Source organism: Rhinopithecus roxellana, chromosome 11 (assembly GCF_007565055.1).
Source record: "Rhinopithecus roxellana isolate Shanxi Qingling chromosome 11, ASM756505v1, whole genome shotgun sequence".
Classification (NCBI taxonomy): Eukaryota; Metazoa; Chordata; class Mammalia; order Primates; family Cercopithecidae; genus Rhinopithecus; species Rhinopithecus roxellana.
Genome location: NC_044559.1, coordinates 23,366,532 through 23,381,660, shown reverse-complemented (window position 1 = coordinate 23,381,660; position 15,129 = coordinate 23,366,532). Strand labels below are relative to the sequence as shown.

The 15,129-nt window shown below is 47.5% G+C and overlaps 1 protein-coding gene across 2 annotated transcripts; it reads left to right on the top strand.

Moving 5' to 3' along the window:
* The first annotated feature begins 1,667 nt into the window (after positions 1–1,667).
* NOLC1 (nucleolar and coiled-body phosphoprotein 1) lies at positions 1,668–13,532 on the top strand. Of its 2 annotated transcripts, none has more exons than XM_010356152.2 (13): positions 1,668–1,848; positions 6,116–6,171; positions 6,282–6,427; positions 6,530–6,654; positions 7,459–7,624; positions 8,564–8,670; positions 8,793–8,928; positions 9,570–9,698; positions 9,907–10,017; positions 10,121–10,771; positions 11,236–11,342; positions 11,505–11,597; positions 11,781–13,532. In XM_010356152.2, exons 1-13 carry the CDS (start codon positions 1,729–1,731, stop codon positions 11,937–11,939), a joined length of 2,106 nt encoding a protein of 701 aa, XP_010354454.2. In that variant the 5' UTR covers positions 1,668–1,728; the 3' UTR covers positions 11,940–13,532. The 2 variants fall into 2 exon arrangements, with proteins under 2 accessions (XP_010354454.2, XP_010354455.2); XM_010356153.2 differs by having other exon boundaries at positions 1,681–1,848; positions 6,285–6,427.
* Positions 13,533–15,129: the final 1,597 nt, after the last annotated feature.

Sequence of the window (15,129 nt, the reverse complement as noted above, 5' to 3'; positions counted from 1 at the left end):
AAAAAGAAATAATAATAATGCATGCATGTGGGTAGAATAGGAAGCATGGGGAAGAGGGAACTGTGGAGTTTTTTGTTTTTTTTTGCCTTTTTTTTTTGTTTTTGAAATGGAGTCTTGTTCTGTCTCCCAGGCTGGTGTGCAGTGGCACAATTTTGGCTCACTGCAGCCTCTGCCTTGTGGGTTCAAATGATTATCCTGTCTCAGCTTCCTGAGTAGCTGGGATTACAGGCACCTGTCACCATGCCTGGCTAATTTTTTTGTATTTTTAGTAGAGAAAGGGTTTCACCATGTTGGCCAGAGCTGTTCTTGAACTCCTGACCTCAGGTGATCCACCCACCTTGGCCTCCCAAAGTGCTGAGATTACAGGCGTGAACCACCGTGCCTGGCTTTGTTTTTGATTTTTGAGATAGGATCTCACTCTGTGACCCAGGCTGGATTGCAGTGGCAGGATCATGGCTCATTGCAGCTGTGACCTCCCTGGCTCAGTTGATCCTCCCGCCCCAGCCTCCCAAGTAGGTGAGACACAGGTGCATGCCACTACACTTGGCTAGTCTTTAAAATTTGTAGAGGGGGGGTTTCACTGTGTTGTCTAGGCTGACCTCTAACTCCTGGGCTCAAGGGATCCTCCCATCTCGGCCTTCCAAAGTGTTGAGATAACAGGTGTGAGCCACTGTGTCTGGCCAGTTTTATACAGGACAGGGGAGTGTCTGGAGAAAGGCAAAGGAGAGGTGTGTTCCATGAGAATCCTTATCCTTCTTGAGCGGCATTAGTGGGAGGTAGCCAAGGGGTAGTGGGTAGGATTGAAGCGATTGCTAACTGCTAATATGATCTGAAATGTGGCAGAACTTGGAATTAACTTGGTAGATGTGAGCATTGATATTGGAGTTACTCATGACAAAGGGAGAGTGTGAACTCTGACCCCGGAGAAAGAAGGGTTATTTTCAACAATCTCTTCAGCTTGAAGAGATTGTTGGTGTGTGTGATTCAGGTTTGGTGCATGACATCTTTCCTCTTCATGGAGCTGACCTAAGGCGGAATATAAAGGGAATGGGAGGGGCGGCTTGGAAATCAACACTTGCCACCCTCACGACCGATAACCTGAAGGATCCTCTGAACAACACCTCCCACCCTCACGACGGATAACTTGAAGGAGCCTCTGCAGCAGAGGCAGGAATCTGGAGGCTGGGATGGTATCAGAAAGGGCCTCCCTGGGTGTTGGAGGCAATGAAGATGAAGGGCGAGAATCCATTGGCCGCGCCAGTGCGCTAGTGGGGGCGGTTAGGAGATCTTGTAGACCAAGTCTAGAACGGGGAAGGACTGTTCGAGCGCGCTTGCCCACTCATTACTCTGGAATCCGAATCCCAGCAGGGGCGCGGGAAACCGCTGCTCTGAGAAAAGGTACCTCCCCCAGAAAGACAGCGCGGGAAGTCCCGAGTTTCCCGCCATGCCGAGGGCGTGACCCTTGACGTCAGAGCTCCACCTCCACAAACTGGCGGACAGTGGGCTCCGCCCTTAACCAAGATGGCGATACGCGTGGGACCGGAAAGAGTTTATAGATTTCCCGTCTACCCTACCCCCTGAAGTGGAGGTGGGACTGTCCTGTGGAGCCCCGCCCTTTCCGCTATGCGCCCGCGCGGCGCAATGATGTACATGGGCCCGCCCACTGCCCCTGTTGGGTTCCTGAGTCGTGCTGCGTCCACGACGGTAGTGACGCGTATTGCCGGCAGGATGGCGGACGCCGGCTTGCGCCGCGTGGTTCCCAGCGACCTGTATCCTCTCGTGCTCGGCTTCCTGCGCGATAACCAACTCTCGGAGGTGGCCAATAAGTTCGCCAAAGCGACAGGAGCTGTGAGTTCCGGGCTTGGGGTGGGGACCGGGCTGAGATGACCACAAAGCTTCAGGCCCTGACGTGCTTAGGTTTCCCGGTGGGGAAGTCTATGGGGTCCGTCAATCCAGTGTCTGCAAGGCCTTTACGCCGACCCCTGGGCAGTGCCCAGAGAAAGCCTGCGGCCTTGGTCGCTCCTCTTCCCCCAGTCCTGACTAGATATCGCTGAGTTTTGTTGCTTTTTTTCTTGTGGAGCCGTGCAGCGTCGGCAGCGTGGGAGCCTCGTGGCCCGAAGTCACATGGCTGGCAGAGTGCAGCGGGGAGCTAGAGCCTTGTCCCACTGAGGACATTGGTTCTTCGGCATCTGGTTCTTCTGGGGTGCATTTCGTTGGGTGAGGCAAACCGCGATTTGACCTTACCCTCAGTCACATTTACTGGGCTTCAAAAGCAAGTGAAATTGCTTTAGAATGAAGGCCGGGATTTTCGTTAGTAAAGAAGAAAATGAATGAAAGTAGAAGCAGAGTTTTGTTTTGAGTTACACCGATGAGAATTGAGCATCATAAACAGCCCTACCAAGCAGGCATAGTAGTGGGCTTGGAGCTTTGGCTAATGGAATCAAACAAACCTAGGTTTGGGACCAGGCTCTGTCACTTTTTAGATACGTGACCCGGGCAGTTTATTTAACCTCTCTGAGTCTTTCTACAGGGATGTCATCATCCACTTTATAGGATTTTTGTGAATTTCAGTAAGATGATGTGTAAGAGTAGCAATCTCAGTGCTGGTGCAGAGGAATCTTGTAGAAGTTAAAGCTGTACCATAATTATTGCAATTTAGGATGCTCCAAACACATGTGAGAGTAAGAGAACCAGGAATGTGAAAGGTTTGTAATCTTTCACATCAACAGACGTCCCTGCATGGGAAGCGACCTTGAGGGAGGAGAGGGAGAAGGTCTTCTGCGGGGATGATAGCATGACTAGAAAGGATGGCTTGCACTTTTAGCAGAATCAGGCTGCAAAAGCAAAGAATCAGATCAGCTTCAGAACTTCCTTAAGCTGGGACATGCTGCCATGTGATCTAACTGCTTTCTTAATGAAACTGTTTAGAGTTGACTGTTAAGGAGACTGCAGAGAGTACTTTCACAGTGGACTGAATTAGGATTCATTTTTTTTTTTTTTTTTTTTTTTTTTTTGAGACAGAGTCTCTGTTGCCCAGTCTGGAGTGCAGTTGCCCAAGCTGGAGTGCAATGGTGCGATCTCGGCTCATTGTAACCTCCGCCTCCCAAATTCAAGTGATTCTCCTGCCTCAGCCTCCCGAGTAGCTGGGATTACAGGCGCGCACTGCCACGCCCGGCTAATTTTTGTATTTTTAGTAGAGACAGGGTTTCACCATGTTGACCAGCTGGCCTTGAACTCCTGACCTCAAGAAATCCACCCGCCTCGGCCTCCCAAAGTGCTGGGATTACAGGCGTGAGACACCATGCCTGGCCTCAGAATTAGGATTCTGAAATGGTTTTATGTGAGAAAAGCTAATTTTTGTGAAGAGTTTACTAAGGGTCAGGAGCTAAGCCCTTTACATGCATTTAATTTTTTTTTTCTTTTTGAGGTGGAGTCTGGCTCTGTTGCCAGGCTGGAGTGCAGTGGTATGATCTCAGCTCGCTGCAACCTCTGCTGAAGTGATTCTCCTGCCTCAGCTTCCCAAGTAGCTGGGCCTACAGGTGTGCCCCACCAAGCCCAGCTAATTTTTTTTTTGTATTTTTAATAGAGACGGGGTTTCACCGTGTTGGCCAGGCTGCTTTTGAACTCCTGACCTCAAGAAATCCACCACCTGGGCCTCCCAAAGTGCTGGGATTACAGGTGTGAGCCACTGCACCCGGCCAATATGCATTATGTCTTATCCTCTCAATAACTTAATGAGATGTGTAGTATTATCTCCATTTTATAGAGAATAAAATAATCTCAGGGAGACTAAGTAATTTGTCCAAAGGTGAGTTCTCATGTGTCCTGACTCTGGTCCTTTACTCTTTTTTGTACCCCAGAGTCTCACTCTATTGCCCAGGCGGCAGTGCAGTGGTGCAATTTCGGCTCACTGCAACCTTCGCCTCTCAGGTTCAAGCGATTCTTATGCCTCAGCCTCCCAAATAGCTGGGATTACAGGCGCCCACCACCATGCCCAGCTAATGTTTGTATCTTTAGTAGAAATGGGGTTTCATCATACTGGCCAGGCTGGTCTCAAATTCCTGATCAGGTGATCTGCCCATCTTGGCCTCCCAAAGTGTTGGGATTACAGGCGTGAGCCACTGCGCCTGGCCTGATACTGTACTCTTACGTGTATTGTTTTGTGTGTGTTTGTTTCTTTTAGAGGGTCTCTGTTACCCAGGCTGGAGTACAGTAATGCAATCATCGTTCACTGTAGCCTTGAACTCCTGGGCTCAGGCAATCCTCCTGCCTCAGTCACTGAAGTAGCTAGGACTACAGACATGTGCCACCACACCTGGCTAATTTTTTTTTTTTTTTTTTTTTCGAGACAGAGTTTCGCTCTTGTTGCCCAGGCTGGAGTGCAGTGGCGCAATCTCAACTCACCACAACCTCCACCTCCCGGGTTCAAGCGATTCTCCTGCATTGGCCTCCCAAGTAGCTGGGATTATTACAAGCATGTGCCACCCCGCTTGGCTAATTTTGTATTTTTAGTAGAGACGGGGTTTCTCCATGTTGGTCAGGCTGGTCTCCAACTGCCGATCTCAGGTGATCCACCTGCCTCAGCCTCACAAAGTGTTGGGATTACAGACGTTTAGCCACCACAGGCCGCGCCACTGCAGTGCCATTGCACTCCAGCTTGGGCGACCAAGAGCGGAACTCAGTCTCAAAAAAAAAAAAAAAGAGAGAGAGAGAGATGGAGGTCTCACTGTTTTGCCCAGTGGTCTTGAACTCCTGTCTTTAAGTGATCCTCCTGCCTCAGCCTGCCAAAGTTTTAGATTATAGGTGTGAACCACTGCGCCTGGCCTAAATGCAGTTCTTTTTTTTTTTTTTTTTGACACTTGCTCTGTCGCCCAGGCTGGAGTATAATGGTGTGATTTCAGCTCACTGGAACCTCAGCCTCCTGGGTTAAAGTGATTCTCCTGCCTCAGCCTCCTAAGTAGCTGGGATTATAGGTGTGCACCACCACGCCCAGCTAAGTTTTTGTGTTTTTGGTAGACAGGGTTTTACCATGTTGGTCAGGCTGGTCTCGAACTCCTGCTCTCATGATTTGCCTACCTCAGCCTCCCAAAGTGCTGGGGTTACAGGCCTGAGCCACCGTGCCTGGCCCCTAAATGCAGTTCTTTACATTCAATACAGTACTCACCAGTCTTGTTTGTTTCTTTCTTTCTTTTTTTTTTTTTTTTGAGACAGGGTCTTGGTCTGTCACCCTAGCTGGAGTGCAGTGGCGCGATCTCAGCTCACTACAGCCTCCGCCTCCGGGGTTCAAGCGATTATCCTGCCTCAGCCTCCTGAGTACCAGGGATTACAGGCATCTGCCACCACACCCAGCTAGGAGACGGGGTTTCTCCATAGATAGTACATTGCTAAAGTAAAGAGAGTGAGCTTTTTTTTTGGCATATGGAGGTCTTGCTGTGTTGCTCAGGCTGATCGTGAACTCCTGGCATCCAGTGATCCTCCTGTCTCAGCCTCCCAAAGTGCTGAGATAACAGGCATGAGCCACTGTGCCCAGTCAAAAGTGATTTTTTTTTTTTTTTTTTTTTTGAGATAGAGTTTTATTCTTGTTGCCCAGGCTGGAGTGCAGTGGCGCGATCTCGGCTCACTGCAACCTCCGCCTCCTTGGTTCAAGCGATTCTCCTGCTTCAGCCTCCCAAGTAGTTAGGATTACAGACGTGTGCCATCACGCTGGGCTAATTTTTGTTTTAGTAGAGAGGGGGTTTCACTGTTTTGGCCAGGCTGGTCTCGAACTCCTGACCTCTTGATCCGCCTGTCTCAGCCTCCCAAAATGCTGGGATTACAAGCATGAGCCACTGTGACTGGCTGATTTTTTTTTTTTTTTTTTAGGACTTTGGTCAATATAGATTGGCGAGCAGGGGGTTAGATGGTGCCACAAACATGGGAATAGCCCAAGTTTTTTAGATCAGAAATTGGGAAATCCACAAACAATATTTTTTTCCTGATTTATGCACGTAGCAAAAGTTTTATGAAGATGTAACATTTATACCAAATTTAGTAATTATGTATATAACGGGCCACATTTAATGAAAGCATAAGCAGGATAAAATAATTTCCTTACCCAGCTCTTTTTCTTCTACAGACACAGCAGGATGCCAATGCCTCTTCCCTCTTAGACATCTATAGCTTCTGGCTCAAGTAAGCCTTTCCTGTTCCATTTTGGCTATTTCTTCTCCAAGGTGGGCTGGGCTATGTTTCTTGGTGTGGGAAAATTCCAGTCTCCTAGAAATTGGTCTAATCTACCTTAGCAGGTCTGCCAAGGCCCCAGAGCGAAAGTTACAGGCAAATGGACCAGTGACTAAGAAGGCTAAGAAGAAGGCTTCATCCAGTGACAGTAGTGAGGACAGCAGCGAGGAGGAGGAGGAAGTTCAAGGGCCTCCAGCAAAGAAGGCTGGTAAGGCAAAGTAGCGGGTGGGCTCGGTGGTGCCAGGAAAAGAATTTACAGCCTGCTTGTTTCACATGGGTGGTTCTTACTGGGACCTGTGTTTTTGTTCAGCTGTACCTGCCAAGCGAGTCGGTCTGCCTCCTGGGAAGGCTGCAGCCAAAGCATCAGAGAGCAGCAGCAGTGAAGAGTCCAGTGATGATGATGAGGAGGAGGACCAAAAGAAACAGCCTGTCCAGGTTTGCAGCTCTGGGAAGAAAAGGGGGTTTAAGGATTGGAAAGGAAGAAACCAAAATCTTGGCCTCTAACTTGTAACCAAGGAGTGATGCCGGCAATACAATAGGTGATTATGAGGAAGAAAATCTGGGGATTTTCAGGGAGCTGATAAAAATATGAGGTCCAGGCCGAGCGCGGTGGCTCAAGCCTGTAATCCCAGCACTTTGGGAGGCCGAGACGGGCGGATCACGAGGTCAGGAGATCGAGACCATCCTGGCTAACACGGTGAAACCCCGTCTCTACTAAAAAATACAAAAAACTAGCCGGGCGTGGTGGCGGGCGCCTGTAGTCCCAGCTACTCCGGAGGCTGAGGCAGGAGAATGGCGTAAACCCGGGAGGCGGAGCTTGCAGTGAGCTGAGATCCGGCCACTGCACTCCAGCCCGGGCAACAGAGTGAGACTCCGTCTCAAAAAAAAAAAAAAAAAATATGAGGTCTGGAAGGGATTTGTGAAGTTGAGGTCAGGATCGGAAGCTAGAGGAAATTAAACCCATTCTGCTTGAGGAGTTTGGGTTCTTCTGGGACACTATTCAGGGCTCCAAGAATAAGAGAGTGTGTTTTCTTGGGAGCTTTGGCAGGAACAGGGCCAGTGTATCAAGTGGCTGAACTTTGTTGTTTCTTAAGAGTTTTTTGCCCTTTCTATATCCTGTCCTTAGCTTTCTCTTGCTCTTACTGCTGCATTAAGCCCCTAAAAATAAAAGGAACATAGGATGCCCTTTGGGTACCTGGAAGCTTTTGTTGATTTCTCTCCTTGTGTCTTTTCTAACAGAAGGGAGTTAAGCCCCAAGCCAAGGCAGCCAAAGCTCCTCCTAAGAAGGCCAAGAGCTCTGATTCTGATTCTGACTCAAGCTCGGAGGATGAGCCACCAAAGAACCAGAAGCCAAAGATAACACCTGTGGCAGCTAAAGCTCAGGCTAAAGCCCCTCCCAAACCAGGTACTGTTTCCGTTCCCAAGAGGCTGGGCTGGGGACCAGATTGCTCTGGGGACTGGTGTTAAAACTGCTGATTTGGTACTGTTTATTGAACTGGAGGTATTGATTACTGGTCTTTTAATTTTAAAGATTTTACTAATAACAAGATTTCATAGGAGCTGCTAAATAAACAGTTATTGCAGCAAGGAAAAATGTGTATTTTTAAAAATGATGTCCATTTGGTATTTTTTTGTGACATTTCATAGACATTTTATGTTCTCACACATCCCATTCCACTGTAACCACTTAAATATCTATTTGTTGTGCTTTTCACTGCCTTTTTTATTCTTGTACGTCATTCTATGAGACAAATGAGAATTTTTCTTTTTTTCTGTAACTTGAGGGTTAGGTTATTTCTCTGAATGGAGGTTGAAGTGAAAGATTTTAGAGGGCATATTGAGATTATTTATGTCATCTTTTCTTAGTTTTATTCCTGCCATGGGATAGGAAAGGCATCCTTTGATGTGGTAAACCATGGCATTCTCCTTGATGGCTGCTCTAAAGTTGAAAGAATTGGTGGACTCCTGGCCAGGCACAGTGGCTCACGCCTATAATCCCAGCACTTTGGGAGGCTGAGGCAGGCTGATTGCTTGAGGTCAGGAGTTCAAGACCAGCCTGACCAACATGGCGAAACCTTGTTTCTACCAAAAATAAAAAAACTAGCTGGGCATGGTGGTGGGCACCTATAATCCCGGCTACTCCAGAGGCTGAGGCAGGAGAGCTGCTTGAACCACTGCACACTGCTCTGTGCGACAGAGTCAGAGCCAGACTCCATCTCAAAAAAATAAAATAAAATAAAGGGAATTCGTGGACTCCTAAGTTGTCTGCTCATAGGAAGGAGGTTTTTCATGGTCCTGACTTGCCCTAATACTCCTTACTCTTTCTTTTTCTTGGGTATTCCAGCTCGAGCAGCACCTAAAGTAGCCAATGGTAAAGCAGCCAGTAGCAGCAGCAGCAGCAGCAGCAGTGATGACTCAGAGGAGGAAAAGGCAGCAGCCACCCCCAAAAAGGTCTGGGCCATAACTTGGGTCAGGGAAGAGGTGACTAGGGTGGGATGTGTGTGTCTCCATTCCCTGGCAGGATTGGTTGGATCAGCATTTTCCTATGGTAATCAGTTTTCTTTCCAATGCAGACTGTACCTAAAAAGCAAGTTGTGGCCAAGGCCCCAGTGAAAGCAGTTGCCACCCCTACCCAGAAGAGTTCCAGCAGTGAGGATTCCTCCAGTGAGGAGGAAGAGGAGCAAAAAAAAACCCTGAAAAATAAACCAGGTGACTGGACATGGAGAGTGAAGCTGGATGACTGCGGTCAGGGCCCAGCTTCAGTAATCACATGGACCTCTCCATAGAGCTGCTTGAGCGTCCTCATGACATGACAGCTAGCTTCTCCCAGTACTAGTGATCTGGGAAAGCAAGGAGGAATCTCCAGTGCTTTGTAAAACTTAGAACTCAGTAGTGACACCGTCTTCTGTTAGAACTGAGTCATTGATTCTGGCCCATACTCAAGGGGAATTAAGCTTAATTTCTAGAAGAAAGTAGTATCAAAAAAATTTGTAGACCTATCTTAAAACCATCACACTAGGCCGGGCGCGGTGGCTCAAGCCTGTAATCCCAGCACTTTGGGAGGCCGAGACGGGCGGATCACGAGGTCAGGAGATCGAGACCATCCTGGCTAACATGGTGAAACCCCGTCTCCACTAAAAATACAAAAAACTAGCCGGGCGACCTGGCGGGCGCCTGTAGTCCCAGCTACTCGGGAGGCTGAGGCAGGAGAATGGCGCGAACCCGGGAGGCGGAGCTTGCAGTGAGCTGAGATCCGGCCACTGCACTCCAGCCTGGGCGGCAGAGCGAGACTCCATCTCAAAAAAAAAAAAAACAAAAAAAAAAACCATCACACTATCCTTTTTAAACAGGTCCCTACAGTTCAGTCCCCCCACCTTCTGCTCCCCCACCAAAGAAGTCTGTGGGAACCCAGCCTCCCAAGAAAGCTGTGGAAAAGCAGCAGCCTGTGGAAAGCAGTGAAGACAGCAGTGATGAGTCTGGTGAGTCAGAGGGATGCAGTCTCCCCTCAGTGTGGGTCTGAAGGAGGGGATGAGGAATAAGGGAGAGAGAAAGCCTTCCATTCCTCCATTGCATTTTGCTTAAAGCAAGACAGAGCTAAGGCTCTGTGTGTGTCTTCGCATTCTTTTTATTGCTGTCCTGGTTGGGTTGGGACTCTGGACCCAGCATAATGCTACAGGTTCTCCTCAGATTCAAGTTCTGAAGAAGAGAAGAAACCCCCAACTAAGGCAGTCATCTCTAAAGCAACCACTAAACCACCTCCAGCAAAGAAAGCAGCAGAGAGCTCTTCAGACAGCTCAGGTAAGGCATATGGAGGCCCTCAGTTCAGCTGCTCTCAGGCAGCTGCTAAGGGCTCCCCTGAATCTGAATCGGGGAGCTGTTGATTCCATCCCTCTGTATCTAGACTCTGACAGCTCTGAGGATGATGAAGCTCCTTCCAAGCCAGCTGGTACCACCAAGAATTCTTCAAATAAGCCTGCTGTCACCATCAAGTCACCTGCAGCAAAGCCAGCTGCAACCCTCAAGCAACCTGTGGGCGGTGGCCAGAAGCCTCCGATGAGAAAGGCTGACAGCAGCTCCAGTGAGGAAGAGAGCAGCTCCAGTGAGGAGGAGAAGACAAAGAAGACGGTGGCCACCAATAAGCCCAAGGTGACTGCCAAAGCAGCTCCACCTCTGCCTGCCAAGCAGGCTCCTCAGGGTAGTAGGGACAGCAGCTCTGATTCAGACAGCTCCAGCAGTGAGGAGGAGGAGGAAGAAGAGAAGACATCTAAGTCTGCAGTTAAGAAGAAGCCACAGAAGGTAGCAGGAGGTGCAGCCCCTTCCAAGCCAGCCTCTGCAAAGAAAGGAAAGACTGAGAGCAGCAGCAGTTCTTCCTCTGATGACTCCAGTGAGGAGGAGGAGGAAGAGAAGCCCAAGGGCAAGGGCTCTCCCAGACCACAAGCCCCCAAGGCCAATGGCACCTCTGCACTGACTGCCCAGAATGGAAAAGAAGCTAAGAACAGCGAGGAAGAGGAAGAAGAAAAGAAAAAGGCAGCAGTGGCAGTTTCCAAATCAGGTCAGTACCCAGTAAAAATGCCCTCTGGGTTTTGTCCCCCCAAATCAGGATGGGATATACTCTTTGAGAGTAGGGTAGTGAGAGGAGGCCCACGACTGGGCTTCCAGTTGTGGAAACTGGGAGGAAGAACAGGAAACTGGTCTCCTTTTTTTTTTTTTTTTAATAGAATCTTACTCTGTCACCCAGGCTGGGGTGCAGTGGCATGATCACGGCTTGTGCAGCCTTAACTTCATGGGCTCAGGTGATCTTTCCACCTTAGCCTCCTGAGTTGCAGGGACGACAAGCATGCACCACCATGTCTGGCTCATTTTTTAACTTTTTATAGAGACAGAATCTCACTATATTGCCCTGGCTGATCTCAATTTCCTGGGCTCAAGCAATCCTCCTACCTTGGCCTCCCAAAATGCTGGGGTTACAGTTGTGAGCCACTGTACTTGGCCTGAGTCTGGCTTTCTGTTTTGTAGGTTCATTAAAGAAGCGGAAGCAGATTGAGGCTGCCAAGGAGGCAGAGACTCCTCAGGCCAAGAAGATAAAGCTTCAGACCCCTAACACATTTCCAAAAAGGAAGAAAGTAAGTTGTCTCACTTTCCTCTCAGGAACCAGCTCTTTAAAAGTAGAAAAATCTAGGATCATCTTGACAGCTCTGCCTGGCATGACCTGGCACATGTGTCCATGTGTATCACTCAGAAGAGCTGTTACATGACCACTCTGTCTTTCGTTTCCTCCTTTTTAGGGAGAAAAAAGGGCATCATCCCCATTCCGAAGGGTCAGGGAGGAGGAAATTGAGGTGGATTCACGAGTTGCAGACAATTCCTTTGATGCCAAGGTGAGAGAGAGATCTGTGCCATTCTTGAGAGGGAGGATAGGTAGTGTCAGAGGGGATAGCTCTTGGTTCAGGTTGGTGGGAATCTTCTCTGGGTTCAGGTTGCCTTGAGCAGGGAGTAGAAAGAATAAAGGGACGGCCCTGGCATGGTCTTCCTCTGTGTTAATCCCCCTCTCTACTTACCAGCGAGGTGCAGCTGGAGACTGGGGAGAGCGAGCCAATCAAGTTTTGAAGTTCACCAAAGGCAAGTCCTTCCGGCATGAGAAAACCAAGAAGAAGCGGGGCAGCTACCGGGGAGGCTCAATCTCTGTCCAGGTCAATTCCATTAAGTTTGACAGTGAGTGACCTGAGGCCATCTTTAGTGAAGCAAGGGTTATGATCGGAGACTACTCACTTTCTCCAGTGGACCTGGGAACCTATCTCTCTAGGTGAGGGTCTCAATGAGGACAGAAGTTTAGGGTAGGTCCTAAGACTTTACAATGTAACATCCTCTCTGGTCCTTTTCTCTGTTCCTAGTTTTGTACAGACTTGTTTTTGAGTGTTGAGTAGCAGGGACAAAATAAGGGAATGTTATTTTTAAAGAAAATTCATTTTCATTGTTGTCTCCTTTTCTGTGAAAGTCCTCATACTGAGAAATTTGTATATTTTATATTAAATCATTTCCTATTGATTTTTGTTGTGATTTTCAAAGGTGGATTCCCACAGATAAAATCTTGGCTGTTGCCCAAAACATAGTAAAGGGTCAGGTGTGACTTTTTATAATTGGAAGAAAATTCTGCCTTTGTGAGTGCACATGTCCACATTTCATCCCTCCTTCCCTCAAAACCCTAGAGAGGGGCATTAAAGAATTATTGATGTATATGCAGTGTCTGTTAAGCATGCAGTATGTATTTCATCTTCATTTATTGGGTCTGGGACTGAAGTTTTTAGCCAGCATGGACCTGACCTACTTTTTGGGATAAAATTCACTGTTTTGTTACAGGCAGAATTCTGGTGTGGCATGTGCCATGGGTCATACTGAATAAATTTTTTTCTGTAATTTTATCATTACGTGATGTTTGCAAAACATGCCTTGTTTTTTAATTTGAAAGCAAACTTTTCTACTGTTGAAAGACATTTTTTGACAACTTCACCCTCCCTAGTATTGAGTACTAAGTTGAGGACTGCATCTTCTCGTTTTTTACAGTATAGAGAACAAAATGACATTAGTTTGAAAAATACATATTACTTGGTATCGCTATCTTGGTTGCAGTGGTGATACAGAATTGGTTTCATTAATTCCTACATGGTTTGAAATCACTGATCAAGAAAGTGGGGAAAAAAAAAGTTAAAACCTCAATCCTCAGTAGGAAGGTAGATTACATTAGGTGAAATTATAGGTAATCTATGTATGTGCTAATGGGGTTGGAAAGAACCTTACAGAGCATATTTACCTGATAAACTTGAGTGGAGTGGGTTTGGGAGAACAAACTAATAGGATTATTGTGTCTCGTAGTTGGTACCTGGGAGCAGTTGACATGCCCCCTTCAGAACCTTAACTGTTAATAACAGTGGCTGTAACAACACAAACCAGTGACCAGAGATACAGCTCTTAGGCCAAGCTGGCCTGACGGTATGGCTGAAGGAAGTGACTGAGCAGTGGTGGTACTCAGTGAGACCAAGATGGAGAGGCAAGAGTCCACAGCTTTCTGGAGGCTAAGGCATTCCGGTGGTAGGAAAGTATGCCCCAAGCCTTCATGGATGAGTTACAGGTCTTAAAATCAGTCTCCTCTTATTTGGATTCTATACTTGCTAAATAACCTGATAATAACCTGGTTTTCCATGTTAACTGCCTCTAGGAAGACAATGTACTGTTCATGCTGACACAGATATTTCAGTCTGCATGGTAAAAGTTCTACATCTTACTACAAAATAATAAACTGGCTGGTTTATAACGTGTCTTGGGAGTTTTATTATTGTGAGTCTAAACCCCTTCCACCCCCTACTCAAACCAGAAAAACTTTGGTGCCAGTTATAGGAGTCTGGACCTGTGATTTCACTGCAGAGGCTTTTTGGCAGCAGCTTGCAGGGTTTTCTTGGCCACAGCTTGTCTCACGGTGCCTTTTCCAGGCTATATTCTAGCCTGTGCATAGTCCAAATTGGGGGTTGGCAAAATGGCCTATGGGTCAAATCCAGCCCATGGCTTGTTTTTATATTACTTAGGAACTAAGAATGGTTTTTACATTTGTAAAGGTCTTTTAAAAAGAGAGAGAATATGTGACAGATCTTATCAATGGCCCACAAAGCCTACGATATTTAGGATGTGGCCCTTTACAGAAGAAGTTTGCCAATTCCTGGTCTAAATCAGTAATTCCTAAGACATCAGCTGAAAATCAGAATCATCTGGGGAACTTAGAAACATGGATACTCGCAAATCAAAACCACAAAGAGATACCATCTCACACCAGTTAGAATGGCAATCATTAAAAAGGAAACAACAGGTGCTAGAGAGGATGTGGAGAAATAGGAACACTTTTACACTGTTGGTGGGACTGTAAACTAGTTCAACCATTGTGGAAGAAGTATGGTGCCTCCTCAAGGATCTAGAACTAGAAATACCATTTGACCCAGCCATCCCATTACTTGGTATATACCCAAAGGATTAGAAATCATGCTGCTATATAAAGACACATGAACACGTATGTTTATTGTGGCACTATTCACAATAGCAAAGACTTGGGGCCGGGCGCGGTGGCTCAAGCCTGTAATCCCAGCACTTTGGGAGGCCGAGACAGGCAGATCACAAGGTCAGGAGATCGAGACCATCCTGGCTAATACGGTGAAACCCCGTCTCTAATAAAGAATACAAAAAACTAGCCGGGCGACGAGACAGGCGCCTCTAGTCCCAGCTACTTGGGAGGCGGAGGCAGGAGAATGGCGTGAACCTGGGAGGCGGAGCTTGCAGTGAGCTGAGATCCGGCCACTGCACTCCAGCCTGGGCGACCACTGCACTCCAGCCTGGGCGACCGAGCCAGACTCCGTCTCAAAAAAAAAAAAAAAAAAAAAAAAAAAAAAAGACTTGGAACCAACCCAAATGTCCATCAATGGATAGACTGGATTAAGAAAATGTGGCTCATATACACCATGGGATACTATGCAGCCATAAAAAAGGATGAGTTCGTGTCCTTTGTAGGGACATGGATGAAGCTCGAAACCATTATTCTTAGCAAACTATCGCGGGACAGAAAACCAAACTGCATGCTGTCCCTCACAGGTAGGAACTGAACAGTGAGAACACTTGTACACAGAGTGGGGAACATCACACACCAGGGCCTGTCGTGCGGTGGGGGGAGGGGGGAGGGAGAGCATTAGGAGATACACCTAATGTAAATGATGAGTTAGTGGGTGCAGCACACCAACATGGCACATGTATACATATGTAACAAACCTGCACATTGTGCACATGTACCCTGGAACTTAAAGTATAATAAACAAGAATCACGGATACTTGGGCTCATCCTGAGACCTATTGAGTCAGACCCTGGTGCTCTCTGGT

Coding starts and splice junctions, on each gene's coding strand:
- NOLC1 (XM_010356152.2), top strand. CDS start 1,729: ATGGCGGACGCCGGCTTGCGCCGCGTGGTTCCCAGCGACCTGTATCCT. Junction 8,929..9,569: donor AACCCTGAAAAATAAACCAG/GTGACTGGACAT, acceptor CTTTTTAAACAG/GTCCCTACAGTTCAGTCCCC. Junction 10,018..10,120: donor GAGCTCTTCAGACAGCTCAG/GTAAGGCATATG, acceptor CTCTGTATCTAG/ACTCTGACAGCTCTGAGGAT.